Here is a 20,114-nt window from a genome sequence, read left to right on the forward strand (position 1 = left end):
TAGCCATCTTTAGTCTGTCTCGCTCCTAAAATTTTCCTAATGATTTTTCTCTCTTCTTTTTTGATGTCTTCGAGTTCTCGCTTTCTGTTCAGTACTAGTGTTTCACTTGCATAGAGGACTGTTGGTTTTATGACGGTATTGTAATGCCGAATTTTAGTTTGTCTTGACAAGGATTTCTTGTTGTAGAGGTTGTGGACTAACCAGAATGCTTTTTTGACTTTTTGTAAACGATTTTGCTGTGATACTATTTCTTGGCCTGTTGGTTCAATGTATTCTCCGAGGTACTTAAAATACGGGATTCTATTGATTTTGCCATATTTTGTTTTTAAGCTTGCAATTTCTACTTTTGAACATAGGAATTCAGTTTTTTCAAATGAGATTTGTAGCCCAACTTTCTCAGCACATTCTTTGAGTGTGTCAATCTGTTTAATGGCGGTCTGCTCATCCTCCGCTAGTATTGCTAGATCATCTGCAAAAGCGAGGTATGGAATGTAAAGATTGTTTTTGGAAAAGCCAAGTGAAATTGGTTTCCAACACTCATTTTTCCGTAGTTGTTTCTCCCATTCCTCCATAACTTTGTCAAGAACGATGTTGAACAAAAGAGGAGAGAGTCCATCGCCTTGTCTCACACCTGTCTGAATGCCGAAGGGCTCCGAAATTTCTCCCATGAATTTTATTTTAGACTTCGTGTCAGTTAGTGTTTGTTTTATTAGTTCTCGTGTCTTGTAATCTAATCCCCTTTCTTCTAAAATTTGAAATAATGAGGGTCTATCTATTGAATCGTATGCTTTCTTAAAGTCTACAAATGTGCATACTAATGGCTTTTGTCTGAGAGCTCGCATTTTGACTATGGTTTTGAGGTTAAAAATTTGTTCTGGGCATGACCTGTTTGTTCTAAATCCTGCTTGGTATTCAGATAATTTTGATTCTAGTTGTTCTTGTGTTCTCTTCAGGAGACAGGCTGACAAAATTTTATAGGTGACTGGTAAAAGCGAGATCCCTCTATAGTTGTTCACATCTGATTTGTCACCCTTTCTGTGTAGTGGGTGAATTAGTGCGATCTTCCAGTCATCTGGGATTTTTTCGGTTTGCCAAATATTTTGGATAATGTGTGTGATTTCTCTGAGTGAATTTGGACCTAAATTTTTCAGGAGTTCAGCTACAATTCCATCTTCACCTGATGCTTTGTTATTTTTAAGCTTCTGGATATGTGAATAAATTTCTTCTTTTGTTGGTGGTGCTGAGTTTTCTGATACGGTTTCTGGTTGTATTTTCGGAAACCTCTCCTTAGGTTCTGGACAGTTTAAAAGCTTTGAAAAATATTTCGCTAGTTCTTCACAATTTTCCTTATTTGTTAAGGCCAGTTTACCATTTGATTTTCGGAAGCAGAGGTTCTGTGGACAGTACCCTTTAATGTGGTTTGCAAAGGTTTTATAGAAATCGTGTGTGTTGTAATTTTTAAAGTTGTCTTCTATCGATTTTAGTTGGTCATTTACATATTTCCGTTTGTTTTGCCGTAAACTCTTGGATGCTTGTTTGCGGACTTCAAGGAATTTCTTGTGGGTTTCTTCTGATTTGTTGCAATTGTAATTTTGAAACGCTTTTTTTCTCTCTTCTAGAGCGTCTTCACATTCCTGGTTCCACCATGGGTGTTTTGGTTTTTTACGTAGTGGGATTAGTTCTTTCGCTGTTTTGAGGATTTTAGTTCGAAATTTTGGCCACTCTTCTGCAGGTTGGTCTTCCCATTTTTCTGTGATCCTCGAATCTTTAATTCTGTGTAGGTCGAACTTCGGGATCACGGGTGTTCTCCTGTTACATTTCCTTTTAGGTGTGAATTTAATTTTAATTCTAGTTAAGTAGTGGTCTGAATCAACATTTGCGCCTCTGCGCACTTGTACATCATGAATTTCTTTTTGGTACTCATATGATATTGCAATGTGGTCAATCTGGAATTCTCCTAGATGATGGATGGGTGATCGCCATGTTTTTTGTTTTTTGGGTTTTTTTCGTAATGAGGTTGACATAATTTTGAGATTGTTTTGTTGGCATAACTCCACAAATCGTACACCATTTTTATTTGTAAATTTGTGCGCGGGGTAGTCCCCTACTGTCTTCTTATATTTGCGGTCCTTGCCAATTTGTGCATTGAAGTCACCAAGCAAAATTTTCACATCCTCTGTTGGAATTTTTGACATCTCTGTTTCGAGTTCTTCCCAAAATCTTTCCGTTTTTTCGGGCTCTTTTTTGTTGTCCCCATTTGTTGGTGCATGTACATTGATGAAAGTGTAGTTTTTGTTTGCATGTTTAATTCTCATTGTCATAAGACGATTGTTGATGGGTTTTACATCCTTTACTGAATCTAGAACTTTTTTGTCCACAATAAAGGCCATGCCAAATAGTGCTGCTCCTTTACAAATTGTCTTGTTCGTTCCACTTTTGAAAATTCTGTAATTATTATAGTCTACTGTTTCTGAGTCCCTGAAGCGTGTTTCTTGTACGGCGAGGATTTGGATTTTCTGTTTAGTTAATTCTGTCGTGAGGTTGTGCAATTTTCCTGTTTGAATGAGCGTCTGAATGTTAAAGGTGCCAATGTAAGTATGTGTTTTCTGCGGTAGTTTACCAGAGCACTCCGACTTGCTCTCTCGTATAAGTCCAAGCTCCCCAGAATCCGAATGCTTGGTTGCCACTTTGCAGTGGGTGGATTGTCCACCTGGGGTAATTTTGTCTTTACTTGTACGAGTCATGTTTGCTTGTTATTTATTTTCTAGCTTTCGCTAGTGGTTTAGAACCAGGGATTGTAAGTTCCTGGAGCATGTTTGCAGCCGCACCTCCTGGTGGACAGACGCTGACCATACTGCCGCTTGTTCCAAGTCAGACGCAGCACGGGTTTTGGTTGTCATTTGGTCCGCGGGTGGTATTTTATTTCCCACCTACCCGGCATACCTGCCGAGCATTCCCCTATCCGCCACCTGGGGACGCGCCCGATGGGGGTTGGCAATCCCCTCACGGGACATTATTATTATTATTATTATTATTATTATCATTATATTGATGGGATTGTGGAAACATCACGTCTATTACCGTTAGGGACACAGTGTAATTCGAAGCAAAACATTTCACAATTAGCGATGTCAGTATGAATCGTGCAGAACAATATCTGTCAGAGGGGTAATGCGCATTCCATTGAACAGGCGCATATGTAGCATCTCGAAATTGACATTGTTTTTGTGGATATTCTGTCCTATGAGGGGTCATTTGCTTCAACTGTATTTCTTATTTGTCTGACCATGTATTTGCTACTTTCAGAGTTACAAAATGTAAATTTCGGATACATGTAACCTAAGAAACGGCATATATTACCGTATGAATATTCAGAATGAAATTAGCAAATAAAAAAAATTCGCTCCTGCATGCTAACCCAAAACTTTACTCACTGTACCAACATTGCAGCACAACTATCAGCTCCTGTCGAAGGTACTTACCATACGTGTGATTACAGTGTTGCCAGACTGGCACTCTTTCACTTTCAGATTGCATAATGATGGTATTGTAATGTATGTATTTTATTTTTCAAAAAATATGTTATGTCGTGATGAGGACTCAATGCTTTCTTGTTTGTTTAAGCAGTGTTTATTTCATGTTTTTCACTTGGAATCATATTAATTCTTCCATACTGTTCTCTATTGTTAAGCAAACAACCTTTATAATAAGCTAGTTCTATTTTTGACAATACATTTCTTAACTCCTTCAGGTCTTTTCTCTATTTTATTGCAAACTTTATAAGTATACATTTTTGCTCTCAGACCACAAAATTCTACCATTATTTTTCTATTGCATTCATCTTTCATTTTTTCCACAACTTTCTTATTAACTTGACGAATATCATAAGTATTATTTTCAGGATAATCACTAGTAACAAATTTATCAATCATCAGTTTCACATCTTCTCAAAATTCTTCTGTTTGTATATTACAGATATAATCATCTGTATCTTGATAACATAATTCTGTATTTTCCCCATATTTCGGGTTTATTATTCTATAGTCAAAATCGTAAATCAGTTATTTATAGATCGAGTATACTCATACCAACATGGATGGGTTTATTAAATGTGATTTCTGTCCTATTCAAATAGGTAAAAAAAAGGACTTCACTTTACTTTCAGCTACCTCAGTTTCAGCTACTTCTTATTTTTTCTATTTTTTAACCTTTTTTAAATTCTAGCTACTTTCTCACAAATCTAATTTTTTTGTCTCTGTAAATGGAAGCTGAAAATAAAATTGGTGCTACAACAAAAAGAAAGATTCTGTAACAGAACTCCTTGGAAATAAAACAAAATCAACCAACAAAAGATGTTGATTATGGTTACTTACAGAAAATTTAAGTAATAACAATCTTGTTACAAATATTGGAGATATCATTTACACAAAAGGAGAAGTAATTTTAGGACAATTCAGTTCAATTACAAAACCATTCTGTGATAATATTATAGTAGCTAAAATTACAGATTTCATACACTGTACAAGATACAAGTAAAAAACAATTTTTAGGTAAGAAAGAAATATGTGGATCATTTAATACTTTCTTATGAGGAGTGTTTCTTAAATTTGTTCTGCAAACATACTGTTAAAGGTTAATTACGCCCTCTTTTAGATTCTAATACAACAAGATGTAAATGAGCAAAACAAGTTACTAATGTGGATATGGATGTAATAAGATGTAAATATACAAATCCAGTTATTATTCCTTAAAAAATACAATTAGCAGGTGCCAAGATTTATACGTTACTAAAGGAACTTCAACAAATGCTGCAAGAACTTAGAAAGGAACACTATTATTTATTGACTTTAGACATTACACAAGTTTTTGCATGAATTTTTAACAAAGAAGAAACGATCGAGTACTTAGCAAATAATTTAATTTTGAATGCAAGGAGAACATAAGGAAGAACACAATGTAATAATTAAAAATAATAATTCTGTAGGAAAAGACCGTTTAAGTTGGATAATTCTGGAGTAAAAGTATACAATAACTTTATTTGCCAATTATCGAGTCCAGAAGTTAATTAACAAGTTGATAACCATATTACAGATTTTTTAAATTGTTCCAATAAATGATTAAAGGAAACTTTTACTTCTAAATTAGCTGAAGAAAATGGAATTAAAAAACTGGAAGCAACAATCTATAATTATATTAAACCACATTTCCAAAAATTACAAGAATTCGACCCATTAACAGAGTGTTTAGAATTAACAGCAAATAACAGGAAATATTTCGATAAAGATTCTTTTTCTTCTGTTCCACTATCTAAAATGTGGCAAAAATTAACAGATACTCTACAAAACAGTTGTTGCCTTATTTACAATCTCTCACAATATGTCTATTGTGGTAACAGAAACACAAAAGAGTTAACTGGAATATAAATAAAAATTAAAGCAGATAATAAAGCAGAAAGAGAAAAATAACGTAAATATGGGTTAACTGTGTTTAGTTTTAATTGCTCACCCATTAATTTCATAGAAATTTTGAGGAGGCAGACAATCTAATTTATGTAAAACAAATATGCTTTATAAAATCTGGAGACACGTATTTTTCTAAATCCAATAGCTTGTGTTCTACAATACTGAAACAAATAAATACTGAATAATTGGTACTAATAAAAACAAATAATGTTTTACCATTTGTGTCTAGAAAAAGAATAAATACTTCCAACAAAATTTAACCATATTCCATTGAAGAAATTAAACCAATTAATGCATTGTATTTGTAATGTACTAAAAATACAGAACAAGAATTGGAAAATTTAAGTACACAAGAAAGAAAACTATAATATTTGGATGATACACACAGTCTTTAAAAGAAAACCACAAGAATATTTTGGAGAAGGAAGAGAAAAATGAGAGAAACAGAAGAAGAGAAAAAAAATTCATTCAAATGACAATAGAACGATTTTCCTACAGGAGAATATATAAAATTTATGGTTCCATGGCAAATGATAAAAATAAGTTTACATATATGTGAGTATTATGTGAACAAAATAGTAAAATATTTTGTTTATGTTGTTAAAGGTCTCTGTAAGAATAAATTTACAGAAATGAAGAAAAATAACAATATTCTTAATAAAGAAGGATTTATTTGTATTTCACATAGTTGTCTTTGACAAGAACTAGAAATTTTTTAGTATCCTAAAGAAGAGCTATTTTTGGAAATAAAAATAGATGGTTTTTCCACTTATAATGAAATTCTTTCTCCAGGATAGCTTACTTAAAAATACATCCAATTTTCAAAAACAAACACAGTTTCTTACATAATGAAAAAGATAAAGTTTGAATCGAAAATATAAAAATGGGTCAAATATTAGGAAAAATAAAAGTAGTAAACTGTAAACGAGTAGAAGATCTAGAAGAAGAATCAGAACAAATTATTTGCAACGTTACAATCGAAAATTATCATGGAAAAGATAGATATATTTTTAAATTCTATAATATAGGAAGTTGTTACGTATCTAATTATTGATTAGAAAATTAGATTTGAATTACAAGATTAAAGTGAAGATTGATAAAATTAAAACAACACCCAATACACAAAGAATGATTAGCGTTTTTGTTGTTAATTTTATCATTGTTTAGAATTTGTTAAACATAAACAAAATATATTTTCTCACAAAAAATTGTTTAGCTAGATAGTTGGTAAATGGATCATTTTAACGTTCAAAATACGATCGACATTAATTAACATACAAACAACGTTAATCAACATACAATCAATGTTAATGATCAATGAAATGATAAACCAATAAAACAACCAACCAAACAGTAAACGGACGTGCGTGTCTGTTTTCGCACGCCCGGCCACTGGTGGGTGCACCCTGGGCAGTGTGGAACTTGACGGGAGTGCTCCGCTGTCACAATGACGTACAGGGAGTACCGGCCTCTAGAGCTCACAGGGCGCCCTTTGCTGGCCCCCAGGTTCCAGCCGCTGGTGGACGCGCTGTGCACGGGCCTGGAGGTGGACGCGAGCCCCTCGCTGTCGAAGCTGGTGCTGGACCTGAACATGGGCACGCGCCAGGTGGCGCAGCTGTGCGCGGCGCTGCGGCGCGCGCCGCAGGTGTCGGTGCTGCAGCTGCCGCACCTGGTGTGCGGCCGCGAGGGCCTGCGCGCCGTGGCGGCGCTGGTGCGCGCGCGCCCCCTGCTGGCGCTCAGCCTCGCCGGGTCGTGGGGCGCCGCGCAGCGCCGCTGCGACGACCCGCCCTCCTCCTCCGGCGTCAGCCTGGGTGAGTGCCAGTGGGGGGCACCAGCGCCAACTGCAGCGGTCTCTCCTACTTACAAAGTACACGGCGTATCTCGTGGATTAATTAAAACTCCTGTGAGCATGGATACGGCGTGGAACGCCTTAGATTATTAGTTGTATAGAGAATGCAATTTTCGTATGCCGTAGGATGTATGCTCGCAGTAATGTGTATGCATTTTACGAGAAAGCTGTGTCGGTGTTGTCCGAGCGATTGAAGTTTTGACAAGCGCCCTAAGGCATAGTGGAAATAGCCTGTTACTACTGAGCTGCCTGGAAAAGCGACTGGATATGCAGTCATAGGATTAGTTAAGAAGAAGCTAAATTACTTGGGACTGCAATTTAATTATCATCGATTTACTACAACGATATTTATTCTGACGCTTCCAGTCTAATTGTCATATGTGCTATCAGATGAGTACCGGGGATCCTTCACTCCTCACCCTCTGCCCTCCTCCTAGTGCTGTGGCGAAGAAATGCCATCTACTCTCAGGCCACGCTTGAACCACAGACTAGACTTGCTGACATAAATTCTCCTTCAAGAACACTCGCTGTCACAACATATCACACAGACAGGTACTGCCCAGAGGCTGGATACAAGCTGATACCTTACTTAGAACAGAAGTCTGCAGAGGGAAAGTGAATAGTGGTTCCAATTGTTTTCACATTTGACAAGTGTTGAAGTGGTTTGTGGAAAGACTTTATTGTGTTTGGTGTGATCTACTCGAGAAGGTCGCAGTCCAAAATCCTGTCTTGAATATGGTTAAACCAAATAAACTGTGATATCCTAGCGCACGCTAATATTTCTAATTTGAAGTCACTGATAGGCTGTAGTAGCTTTTAACTAGTATCGACAGACTTGCCTCCACAGAGTGTGACATTCACAAGTGGCAGACTGGAGATGGTAATCGCTCATTAGTCTACTTCTAGCGGCTCTGTCTCTGACACTATTGATTCCTAGAGCCAGACAGATAGAACACCACATCCTCAACAGCCTAAATGAGAAATTAACCACTCAAGATGTGACAGCAGCAAAATCTGATAAAGAAAATAGTATAGTCATTATCAATCAAACTGACCATGTAAATAAGCTAATGAATTTCTCCAAGTTAATAATAACATTACAGAAATACAGCATAACTGGATCAACAACTTTTCTTTCTACACTAAAAGAGCCATTAAAAAATAATAGTGTAACTTTCACTGACCAAGAAAAGTGACATACAATGTCATGAATCCATGCACCCCCACATTACATGTGCAACCAAAGATACAAAAACAACAAATTCTTGTCTACCCAATTATAAACTGCATACATAGCCCATCCTATCTATTAACTAAAAATTTAAAAATTAACTATCATATATACCGAAACTTCCTGGCAGATTAAAACTGTGTGCCCGACCGAGACTCGAACTCGGGACCTTTGCATTTCGCGGGCAAGTGCTCTACCAACTGAGCTACCGAAGCAAGACTCACGCCTGGTAGAGCACTTGCCCGCAAAAGGCAAAGGTCCCGAGTTCGAGTCTCGGTTGGGCACACAGTTTTCATCTGCCAGGAAGTTTCATATCAGCACACACTCCGCTGCAGAGTGAAAATCTCATTCTGGTATCATATATAACACTAATAAAAATTACACTGTGAATATGTTTGTTAATGTTTGCGTGTATGATTTTCTGCCTCTCTTGCTTTTTTATGCGGTTCGACTGCAAACTAAAAATCGAACAAAATACATCTTTAAGTGTTTTTAAATGCTAATGTTCGAAATGTTATTTTTGTATATACCTATCAGTAGACAAACAAAAATACCATTTCTAACACTCAAAGATTCATTTTGTCCGATTTTTCTGGTTGTAATCTACCACAAAAAAAACACAAGAGAGTCAGAAAATCATATATGAACAAATGCACTTGAAAATGAGAATAAATTCTAGAAATGCGTTGTGTTAAGCATGAGAACATAAGTAACTGGTGCAGTTTTCCTCATTTAAATCATAATGACACAGTTCTAGGCTTTCCAGAAACATTTGATATGGTGAATGAAATTAAGAAAGTTTGCCATTGGCTCTTGTATGGCATATAATTGTCAACTCCACCCAGATACAAGCAGAAATGCAATCTGTAAAAATAGGGTCTTGATCATAAGTAAGATGTAAATAAGATTAATTATTCACAACATCCACAGGTGCTCACCAAAATAGCATTTTAAGCTGAGACAGGCAAGCTTGTTGTCCAGAAATATCTAGATAGATGCAAATAAGTATCACATTGCATTTACTGGAATTGACTACTTGTAAAATCATTCGAATAAGTTCGAATGTGGTATTGCTTCTAAGTACCGAGTGAAATGACTTCTTTCTGTGTCTAACAGTTCCTTAATAACTACTTACACTTACTGTAACAATAATTCATGTTACTTACGCAGCTAGAACTATGTAGTTATTAAATGATTAATTGAAAATAGAGTAATGGTTACTATTTCAATTATTTTTAGCTACATCACTTCTTAGAGAAGAATAATCACATCAGGTTTTATCTGCTCACCACAATAGCGGTGGTGAACCTTAAAAGATAATCTGTATCGAAAGACACATTGACACACGGAACATTGGCCATTTCTAATCACCGCAGCTCACTACCTGCTAACTGTCCTTCCACATACAAAAGTTTATGGCAGTGCTGCACATACAACTAATACGGAAGGCAGTGCTTACAGATAGTAAAGTGTTGGAAATGTGAAAGTTGAGCTTTGAAATTTGTTAATCCTGACAGAATCTTTAATTGGGAAGTAGCAAAGGTAATTAAGTTCAGTATTATGTGAAGCGAACAGCAATTATTGCTAGTACAACTATTCAAAACCAACACATTGAATGTATCTGTTAAGTGCAGTCAATTGACTTCACGACATATATTTATTATGTCTGACAAAAGACTTCATTTACTAAAAAAATTTATTTTTAAGAACTTCAAAGAATATATGCGAAGTTTTTTTTTTTTGGATTTGAGGTCCGGTAGTTATGCAAAACACCGTTTTTCTCAGTACCCAAACATGTTTCGGCAAAACTGTGCCATCATCAGTGGGTTTTCGTCTTTATTTATTCTGCAATGTGAACATTTTTGTTACCTGAATATAAAATTATGTGCATTTTTAGTTCAAACAACAGAGCGTTTCTTTTTGTAAATACCTTTACATTTGGTGAGCATGAATTTTCTGGACCACTTTTGTGTTAATTATTACAGGTAGCTTGTCATCTGCAACCAAGCGATGTTGATGAGAAAGTTTTTTTTTTTTTTTTTTAGGAGTTAAACTATCTTCCAGAGTGTAAGTTAGTTTTTCGCGATGTTTTCGCGCCTATTTTCGTATTTACTTACATTTCGTGTGGCAAGCACTTCCATTCTCCGCATCATGCTGAGATGTTGTGATGCATACGTAGCTATAACAAATATTTTCCACAAATAACTTAGTAAAACGCTATTCACTACACCAGAACACAGTGTCATTGTGGTTTGTTATGTGTCCCAACCCAGTCAGTGTTCATTTGCTCACCAGGCAGTTCGGCACCAAATTTGAATTTTATTTGCATTTTATCTTTGTGTATGTGTGTGTGTGTGTGTGTGTGTTTTCTGTGTGCTTCTTAGCTGTGTGTGTTGTCTTTTATGTGGTATTCCTATTTGTGTGTATATGGTGTGTCTTTGCAGATTTTAGTGTATTTATTTTTCGTGTGTGTGTGTGTGTGTGTGTGTGTGTGTGTGTGTGTGTGTGTGCGCGCGTTCGTGCGTGCGTGTGCGTGTATGTAGACTTTATCTGTATGTGGTGTTTTTATTTGTAAAGTTCCTTTAATGTGTTAAACAGTGTGCCCTTGCAGAGTGTAGTGTATTCGTTTAAGAACTGTTTTCCTTCCGCTATTGCCTTATGTATATGGAAGTTTTCCTCAATGGTCAGTTTGCTGTATAGGCTGTGGCTCGGTTTTAGTATTCTTAAGTCTGTTTCTATTGTGGTTGGGTGGTGGTTGTTGGCTATAAGGTGGTCAGCAAATGTGCTGCGGGAGCTGTTGCTTTTTAAAGCTCTGAGATATTCCGAATATCGTGTTTTGAAGTTTCTGCATGTTTGTCCTATGTATACTGACTGGCAAGTGTTGCATGTGAGTTCATATATTCCTGACCTGTTTAATTTATCCATGGGTGTTTCTTGTGTTCTGATCTTCTTCTATGTTGTGTTCCCTGTCCTGTATATTATTTGGAGTCCCTGTTTCTTTAATATGTTGCCTATTCTGTGAACAACCTTGTTATTCTAGGTGAGTATGTGCCATTTCGTTTTGTGTGTGTGTTGTTGCTCTGTTGTGTCATGTATGTGGTCATTGTTTGTGTTTTTTATTGTTCTGTGCTGGGTGAGGATTTGTGTGTGTGTGTGGTGTGTTCATTTTTGTACTGTTTGCATAGTTTTTGATTTAACTTGTTCACCATTTGGGTAGTATAACCATTTTCTACTGCTATTTGTTTTATTGTGTTTAGTTCTTGTGTGTAGTTCTGTTTCTTCATGTGTGTTCTGTTTAATCTGTGGAGCATGAATCTGAAGTTTGCATGCTTATGTGTCAATGGGTGGTTTGATAGGTTGTGAATGGTTGTGCTTGTGGTTGTCGGTTTCCTGAGTATTGTGAAGTTGTGTGTGTTATGTGTTTTTTGTATGGTGAGATCTAGAAAGTGTAGTGTGTTGTTAGTTTCTGTTTCTAATGTGAAGTTAATTTTTAGGTGTAAGTTGTTTATTTCATTGTGTAGCTGTTCTATGTGTGTATGTAGTTCATCAATCAGGCATATTATGTCATCGACATAACGGTACCAGTATTTAACATGGCAGTTCTTTGGCTTTATTATATTTCTGAAGATCATGTTCTCCATGTTTTATTTTATTTTATTTATTTATTTATGCCAAATTATGGACCTGTTACCTGATGTTTAAAACAGGTTGTACATCTTACAATTTTCGTTTTTCATCTTTTTACAGTTTTCTTTTCTTTTGTTTTATGTACAACATTTACAAAGAATGATACTTTTCAAAATAACAATAATTTAAGATGGAAATATAAATAAAATTTTGTTGTTTTTTAAGAAGAATATAAAAAAAGGATAGTGGAGAGATTTGTTAGTACCATCACCGGATGTGACTGACGGTGAATATCTCGGAATGGTTTCTTCGTTCTGTTGACTGCCAGTCACACACACACACACACACACACACACACACACACACACACACACACACATAAACGATTATTAGTAGAGAAATAATGTTGCTTATCTTATTTATTACTAATTCTATGTATTAACTACTGTAGCTGCCCATCCATATACAGTATTTGGTGTTTTCTTGGCTAGATCGCTAGCACTTTTGCTTATTTACTGTCACATCTCAGCTTCCTCCCCCTGTTCCTCCTCATTGTCTCTATTTTCGCTGTCACTGTCGGTATCGCTGTCCATCCTCTGGACATTGTTGTTACTCTGCACATAGGCATGTCTGTAATGTCATGTCAGCATGTACTCTTCATGTGTTGTTTTTGAAATACTGTTTGTCAGTGCGTTTAATTGTTCCCATTGTTCTTCGTCTCTTGTTGCTGTGTATGTATCTATGTCTGTATCTGTGTAGTGTACGTGTAGTGTTGGTCTATTGTTCGCGTATTACCCGCAGAAAAAGGACAGTGTGTTCTGGGGAACCTTCTTCCCCGCATGTGCCTGTAGGTGTCTGCCTCAGACTCACGCGGTTTAAGCGCGTGGGATAAGGTCCGTGTCTGGTTAAGATATGTACCATACCGTGGCTGGGATCGATATGTCTCATTCTCAACCTCTCCCTTATGTCAGGGAGGAAGTCGTGCAGTCTACGTCCCTTATCACTTACATGCCACTCACCTTGCCACGTATCCAAACGCCAACTTTTAAGGTGATGTATTGTCTCTATCGGTACATCCGTTATTGTGTGTACCTTATCTAGTCTCCCCACCTTTAACCAGAACCTTGCAGTTCTGTATTTGATCGTGATATCAGTGGGGCATATTCCGAGCGCCACACACAGTGCATCCGCTGAGGTGGTACCGAAGGCTCCAAATAGCCTAAGTAGGACACTTCTCTGCCCTCGTCTGACGGATGCTTTGTTGGTGACCACGTTCAGTCTTTGTGCCCACGTACTAGCTGCGAAGCTGAGTACTGATTCGAAGAGCGCACAGTGGTACGTACGTATGACTGATAGAGGTAGTCTGTACTGTTTTGAATTTAGCTTCACCAGTTTGTGTGGTATTTTTTCTGCTTTGTCTATTGTTAGCCTTATGTGTTCGTGGAATTCAATTTTTCATCTATGTGTACCCCAAGATAGCGCATAATGTGTGCTCGTTTGATATTTGTGTCTCCAATTTTAACCAAAGGATTCCTTTGGAGTGATCCTTTCAGTAAAGTGTATGTTGTTATGTTTTCGGCTATCCTGAGTTTGTTGTTGTGACACCACTGAGTAATTGTTTGTAGTATTCCACTCGCTTTCTCTTCTAAATGGGCTCTGTTGTTTCCAGTGACTGCAACTAATAGGTCATCTGCGTAGGTGAGAATTCCGTCTGACCTGTCATCCCCATCCAGAAGTTGTGGGAGGGGTTCGATTGTTATGTCCGAAAGATGGGGCCGCAGATCTACCCTTGAGGACAGCCTTGGGTAATTATTTTAATTACTTTCCGGCTCTCCATCTGCCATTCGACTACTCGGTCTTTACAGTAGTCTAGAAAACTGACGTGCAGTTACTGCGGTACCTCCAGATGTCTTAGCCTCTGAAACAGTGCGGGCCACCAGAGATTATCAAATGCTCCGGGAATGTCAATCATTATTGCCATTTCGTATTTCTGTGCGAATGGAGTATTTAAACTACTAGGTGACAGGAAGGCTGGTAGCCCTACCTAGGACCAGTTTCTCCTGAGCTGAGGGAAGTCGATGCCGATCCACATCCCACATATAACTCACACGTACCTGATATTGGGTAGGGGGCGGTGATATGAACAGCGGATGATTGTTTTATAAGTACATTGAGGAGGGAAAGACTTGAGGTTCATTCGAGGATTTTTCAGACTGTGTCGTCAGTGAGATTCCCGACAGTCCATTCTCCCATAAGGGCCCCGTCGTTTCTCTGTCGACAAATCTGACCACCCCGAGCACCTGGTGCGGCGGCGCACTTTCCCCTGTAGCCGTGTACGTGCAGCAGACGTCGAGGTGAGGGCGGGCTGCGCAGGCTCGGGCAGCAGCAGCGGCGGCGGCGGCGGCGGCGCGCTGCCGGGCGGCGGGGGCCGGCCGGGGGCGGCGCCGAGCACGCCGTCCAGCGGCGGCTGCTACTACTTCTCGTCGCTGCCGCGCGGCGCCATGGCGGCCTACTCGTCCAGCCTGGGCCGGCACGCGGCGACGCTGCCGCGCCAGCCGCTCGCGCTGTCGCTGTCGGGCTCGGCGGCCGGCTGGCCGGACGAGTGCAAGCGCAACTCGGACTCGGTGCTGTGCGGCCGGCTGCTGCAGCCGGCGCCCGCCTGCGACGCCGCGCAGCACGCCGCCGCCTCCGGCTTCCACCACGTGTTCGAGGCGGCGCGCGACCCCGGCTGCCAGCTGCGCAGCCTCAACGTCAGCAAGTGTCTGCTCGGCACCGAGGACGCCCTCTGCCTCGGCGAGACCGTAAGTCGGCCGCACGCGGCGAGAGGGGCCCCAAATCCCGACTCCATCCTGGCGGAATATTCTCGTGACCTATTAACCTTTGCCACCCGACCAATTCTCGCACATGTCATTCACAGCACGCTCCCACTTTAACACTTGTGTGACTGGTTCTGACCTATCTTCTGACCACAGTGGCACAAGGACACTCTGTGAGTGTCTTAGGCATTTGTGTTTAACCTGTGGAGGCCGGCCGAAGTGGCCGTGCGGTTAAAGGTGCTGCAGTCTGGAACCGCAAGACCGCTACGGTCGCAGGTTCGAATCCTGCCTCGGGCATGGATGTTTGTGATGTCCTTAGGTTAGTTAGGTTTAACTAGTTCTAAGTTCTAGGGGACTAATGACCTCAGCAGTTGAGTCCCATATTGCTCAGAGCCATTTTTAACCTGTGGTCTGCAAGGTAGGAAGACAACAGCTCACTGTGCACAGTTCAGAAGACTGCAGCCGTACAGACAGTGATGTAATCAGACAATGATCTCAATGTCGGTTCCACTATACTCCATGTAAAAGAAACGTTTTCGCTAACAGAAATTAGTGTACGGGTTCAGGCATAACTGTATTTTAGCAAAAGAAATGAAAATCTTAGATTTTCGTTATTAAGGTTTAGTTTTTACTCTAAATACGACTTTATGACATAGTAATCATAATTGTAATATGTACAGGATGGTAAAATATTGATACTGGGTGTTCACATCTGTGAAGTGATATCCCTGACTATTCTAAGGTTCTTTAATAGTAAGATGGTTGATGACCATGTCTAGGGGTCGATAAAATACGAACAAATTAAATACATTTGGGGCCAGAGATACCAATTAAGCTAAAAATGCAGATGAAAATACCCAAAATTGAATGGGGTCCCTACAGGGCACCTAAATATCACTGCAAATACAATTGCACAATTAAAACAGTTGAATAACTCCGTAGTATAAAGTACTCTACAGCGGCTGGTCAGTCCTTTCGTTAGATCAGATACCTCGCGTTCCTGCATTCAGTTAAGCCCGACAATCGTCAATATGTTTGTCTACATGTCACGGTTGAATGCACGAAAAAACAGGAGAGACTGCTGTTCTGACAGTCGAGAGAATATCACTCGTTGGCAGAGCGCGAGCGTACGTGTTTACCTTTCGTCGGCGGCGGCAGTGGCTGCTGTCGGGGCGAGCTGTGATCCTGAGAGTCTATTCTAAATCACTCTCGACTGTTAAACACCAGTCTCATACATTTCCTAGAGCCGAGGCTCCAAGTTGCTCCGTAGCTAAGTTTATTGGCACGGGACACACTACTCGGTTGGAACAGCACGTATGTCATTGCACTCAAATCGCTCGCAAGCATTAACTGTCAGTGCCTGGTGCAATTCTGCATACTAGGAGACTTTGCGGTTTAACTATTTAAGACCTAAAACGAGCCTGTGAAGAAGTGTTCACGTAATTACTCCCACAATCGTCTCAGCGCAGCGCGAGTCGTCTTGCTCAAACTCTCGACAATTTGCTGCGTGAGAAGAGCAAATTTTTCTCTCTGAATTTCCCTATATCAAAGCTGGTGGCCACGCTTTTTCTTTCTAGCCAATCAGAGCATTCACACTTGTTATAACTCCACCCACTAGCCTTTCTGCAGCCTATAAAAGGCATCGTTTTTTTCGTAGGGCAAAGTTTAACTTCTGCTACATAATACTGAGTCAAACAGCTTTTATCCACGCCGGTTATAAGGCAGGTGGCTACAGAGAGTCCCGAATGCTTTGAGCTGGGTTTCTCCGGACGTTTACCTGCCATCTCCAGCTGTGTTCCTGCAGAAAGGCCACTGCCGGCGGCCTGCACAGTGGCCACGGCATCGCACTGCTACCGCTGGAGCTCTCGCTGTGAAGTTTTCAGCCCAACAGGGAGCAGGCATAAACAGGCTGCCATAAAATTGTCCCTTCCTCAGAAGCGTAGGTCTGGAAAATCACTTGCATGCAATTCCTAGTGCCAGTTTTAGTGGTTTATAGTCCTGAGATGGCTCGTTTATTCCATTTTCATATCAATAAAATTCGTACATTTTTACGTAATTATGTCGAGTGACATACCGATGTAACCAGAATAGTTTCAGGAATTGAATGTAAAGTGTGTTATTTGTCTGCCACCTTATGCCACAAAATCTGAAATGACTGTGTTCGCTTATCCTCTCTTCCTACACACCTCAGTGCAGTAACTCCCTACATTTCAATAGAGTCAAGTAGTGCAGTACTGAGTCACTGATTCCATATTTGGGAAGATGGTTGTTAAAATATCACTTCCACTACCTGTATTTATGTTTGCTATGATTTACCTAAATCGCTTCAAGTGAATACCAGTATGTTTCCTTTGAAAGATTGTGGTCAGTTTCCATTCCTGTTCTACCCTGATGTTTCCTCTACTGATCTCCCAATCGGCAGGACGCTGAATCCCGATCGTTCCTGCCCGATGCCCACTTCCACCACTAAATATGTAAAACACTTTATCCTAACTCAGGCAGACCACATGCATGCTTTGACAAATTGCATGCCTATTTGTTCTGTGATTTGCCCCAATGTCCCCCTCACATACCCCAAGAGACATTTACATTTTACTTTCTCACAGGTACATAGCCTCTTTTAATCAGACTCCTATCTGTACACACCATCTACGATCCTACTTTTCCCAGTTACCACTACAAAATCAGTCAGATTCCATTCTACATCTCCAAATCCCTCAGTGCTCACCTGATAAATTCCCTTTTCCAAATCATTTTGCACCGCATCTGCATCCTATTCCATCCAACTTTTTATCTTAAGCTGCTTATACCGTGTCACCAAACATTATCTACAGCCGAGTCACAGAGACATCAGCATCCTGTGCATCAACCCCATAACGTTTTCTTCATAAATTATCAAGTCATGATCATCTGTGCGATTACTATCACCTTATGTTTTAATCATTCACTGTTTGCCTTTTTTAACTGATTTTTTAAGTATTGTGTAATTGAAGAACAGTCGCATTGTGCTGCCAGTTCGCCATTCCAACTGAGCCGCCCCCCTCCTCCCCCTGCCACCCACGCCCACAAAATACATACAGGCCCCGGAGCTCCCTCTCGTCTCTGAGAGTAAAAGTGAGCTTTATAATACAAAATTAAACAAGGAAGAGCTATCAAATGAAGTGCAGATGTAAAACCTAATACTACTATTCCTTCGAAACGTCAAATCACGTAACATTAGCATCTGAATGAATTCGAATCGTGCATAGAAAATAGTCTGTGGGAATTAGGTTGTCATACTGAGAGTCTTACAGGGCGTTTTGATGTGGCGGTAGTCTGTGCATCGAAACAGGGGATAGAAGAGAGTCACACAGAAGGCCTTCAGAGCAGCTGCTGTTCCTCCCTGACTATTGCCTCCCCGCTCATAGTTTCCTCACTTGTCGGATGTGGCCATTGTCACGGCGGGCACAGAGGTTGGGCGCTCTGATGCATGTGCACTGCGTCCTCTCGACTACCCAGTTGCAGCTTTCTGATTGTCAATAAATGAACGCTTTATTTCTACCCACCTAGTGCAAAAGCAACACTTAACACTGCATAGAACTCTTGCCTATGTACTCACCCTTCATGGATTTGCTGTTAGGAGTTATTATAATTTCGTTAATTGTTTCATGGTTAAAATTTATTCTACATATATTTGTCAAATTAAAGGTCGAAAACTGTCTTTTGTAACGAACAATAACACACCTCCTCTACCAAAAATAATTTGAGTTGACCAATTTTGATAATCGGAGGGATGGAAGACACATTTTTATTTGAACCTAGTATTTTGTTTGCAAAGTGATTTTACCAAAATGGGAAAAGTATAACAAATCAACACCAAAATACATTTATTGCGAAAAGTGTAAAATGTTACATACCAATTTTTAAGGCAAAATTTCAAGATTGCTTTGACATATCACATAGCAATGTTTTCTACATTTTATGTAGTTTGATGAGCCAAATACTACCTACAAAACAACAGTGATGTTGACAAAATTGTCTATGATGCATAAGAAAAAATATTTAGTCACTTTAGATATTCTTGGAACAGAGAAGATGGTGGAACTTCCTGGAAGATTAAAACCGTGTGCCGGACCGAGACTCGAACTCGAGACCTTTGCTTTTCGCGGGCAAGTGCTCTACCAGTTGGTACAGCTCTTGCCCACAAAAGGAAGTTTCACATCAGCGCACACTCCGCTGTAGAGAGAAAATCTCATTCTGGAAACACCGCCCAGGCTGTGGCTAAGCCATGTCTCCGCAATATCCTTTCTTCCAGGAGTGATAGTTCTGCAAGGTTCGCAGAAGAGCTACTGTGAAGTTTGGAACTTAGGAAACGAGGTACTGGCGGAATTGAAGCTGTGAGGACGGGTCGTGGGTCGTGCTTGGGTAACTCAGTTGGTACGATCAGTCGGCATGTGGCCGTGACTCGTGTTTGTTTACTCGCTACTCGAGGTACTGCGTTCGCTGTTGTAATTTAGAACTCTCACTAGATATGACGTTCTCTCACCGCCAGGCGACAGAGAAACTCACGTTTAACGATCTCTATGCGCGTCCAAAGGTTTATGAACACGAACGCATTCTCAGAGACGACATGCATATCGATCCACACGAGCTGATAGGCATACACCTGTCTATCACTTCCAGTACAGTCTATCTCAAGATGAGGAACGAAGAGGCGGTGACAAGCTAGTGCGACGTTCCACCAATGGCTACCGCTTTCGCCACTCTGACGGTAACGTAAGCACGGTAACCGTGGACAGCGCGGGTATGGGTGTGCGCACTGTGCGAAGACTCGGCAGCGCTCGTTACTGATGCGTTGCGGCCATATGGAACAGTCCTCAGCTACACGGAAGAGAAATGGAACACCTTTGAAACCTATCACGTGCTCAATGGCGTCCGAAGGTACGCATCGAACTCCTAAAACACGTGCCGTCATACGTGTTCATCGGAGGTTACCTAGCCATCATTATTTATGAAGGGCAACCTCGGATGTGTGCCGGCTTTGGACAGGAGGGCCACGTCCGATCCAACTGCCTCCATCGCCGCCTTGACCAGGTGCCACATGCGGAACCAGCACACACAGCTGTGGCAACTGCATTACCGCTTACGTA

General features: G+C 40.1%; 1 protein-coding gene across 1 annotated transcript in view; it reads left to right on the forward strand.

Moving 5' to 3' along the window:
- Positions 1 to 20,114, forward strand: part of LOC126259520 (uncharacterized) — a 171,208-nt gene that overhangs the window by 87,390 nt on the left and 63,704 nt on the right. The window contains exons 7-8 of the mRNA XM_049956379.1: positions 6,969 to 7,273; positions 14,543 to 14,970. Coding sequence (XP_049812336.1) covers positions 6,969 to 7,273; positions 14,543 to 14,970 — 733 coding nt within the window. The remainder of the gene's footprint in view (positions 1 to 6,968; positions 7,274 to 14,542; positions 14,971 to 20,114) is intronic.

Source organism: Schistocerca nitens, chromosome 5 (assembly GCF_023898315.1).
Source record: "Schistocerca nitens isolate TAMUIC-IGC-003100 chromosome 5, iqSchNite1.1, whole genome shotgun sequence".
NCBI lineage: Eukaryota > Metazoa > Arthropoda > Insecta > Orthoptera > Acrididae > Schistocerca > Schistocerca nitens.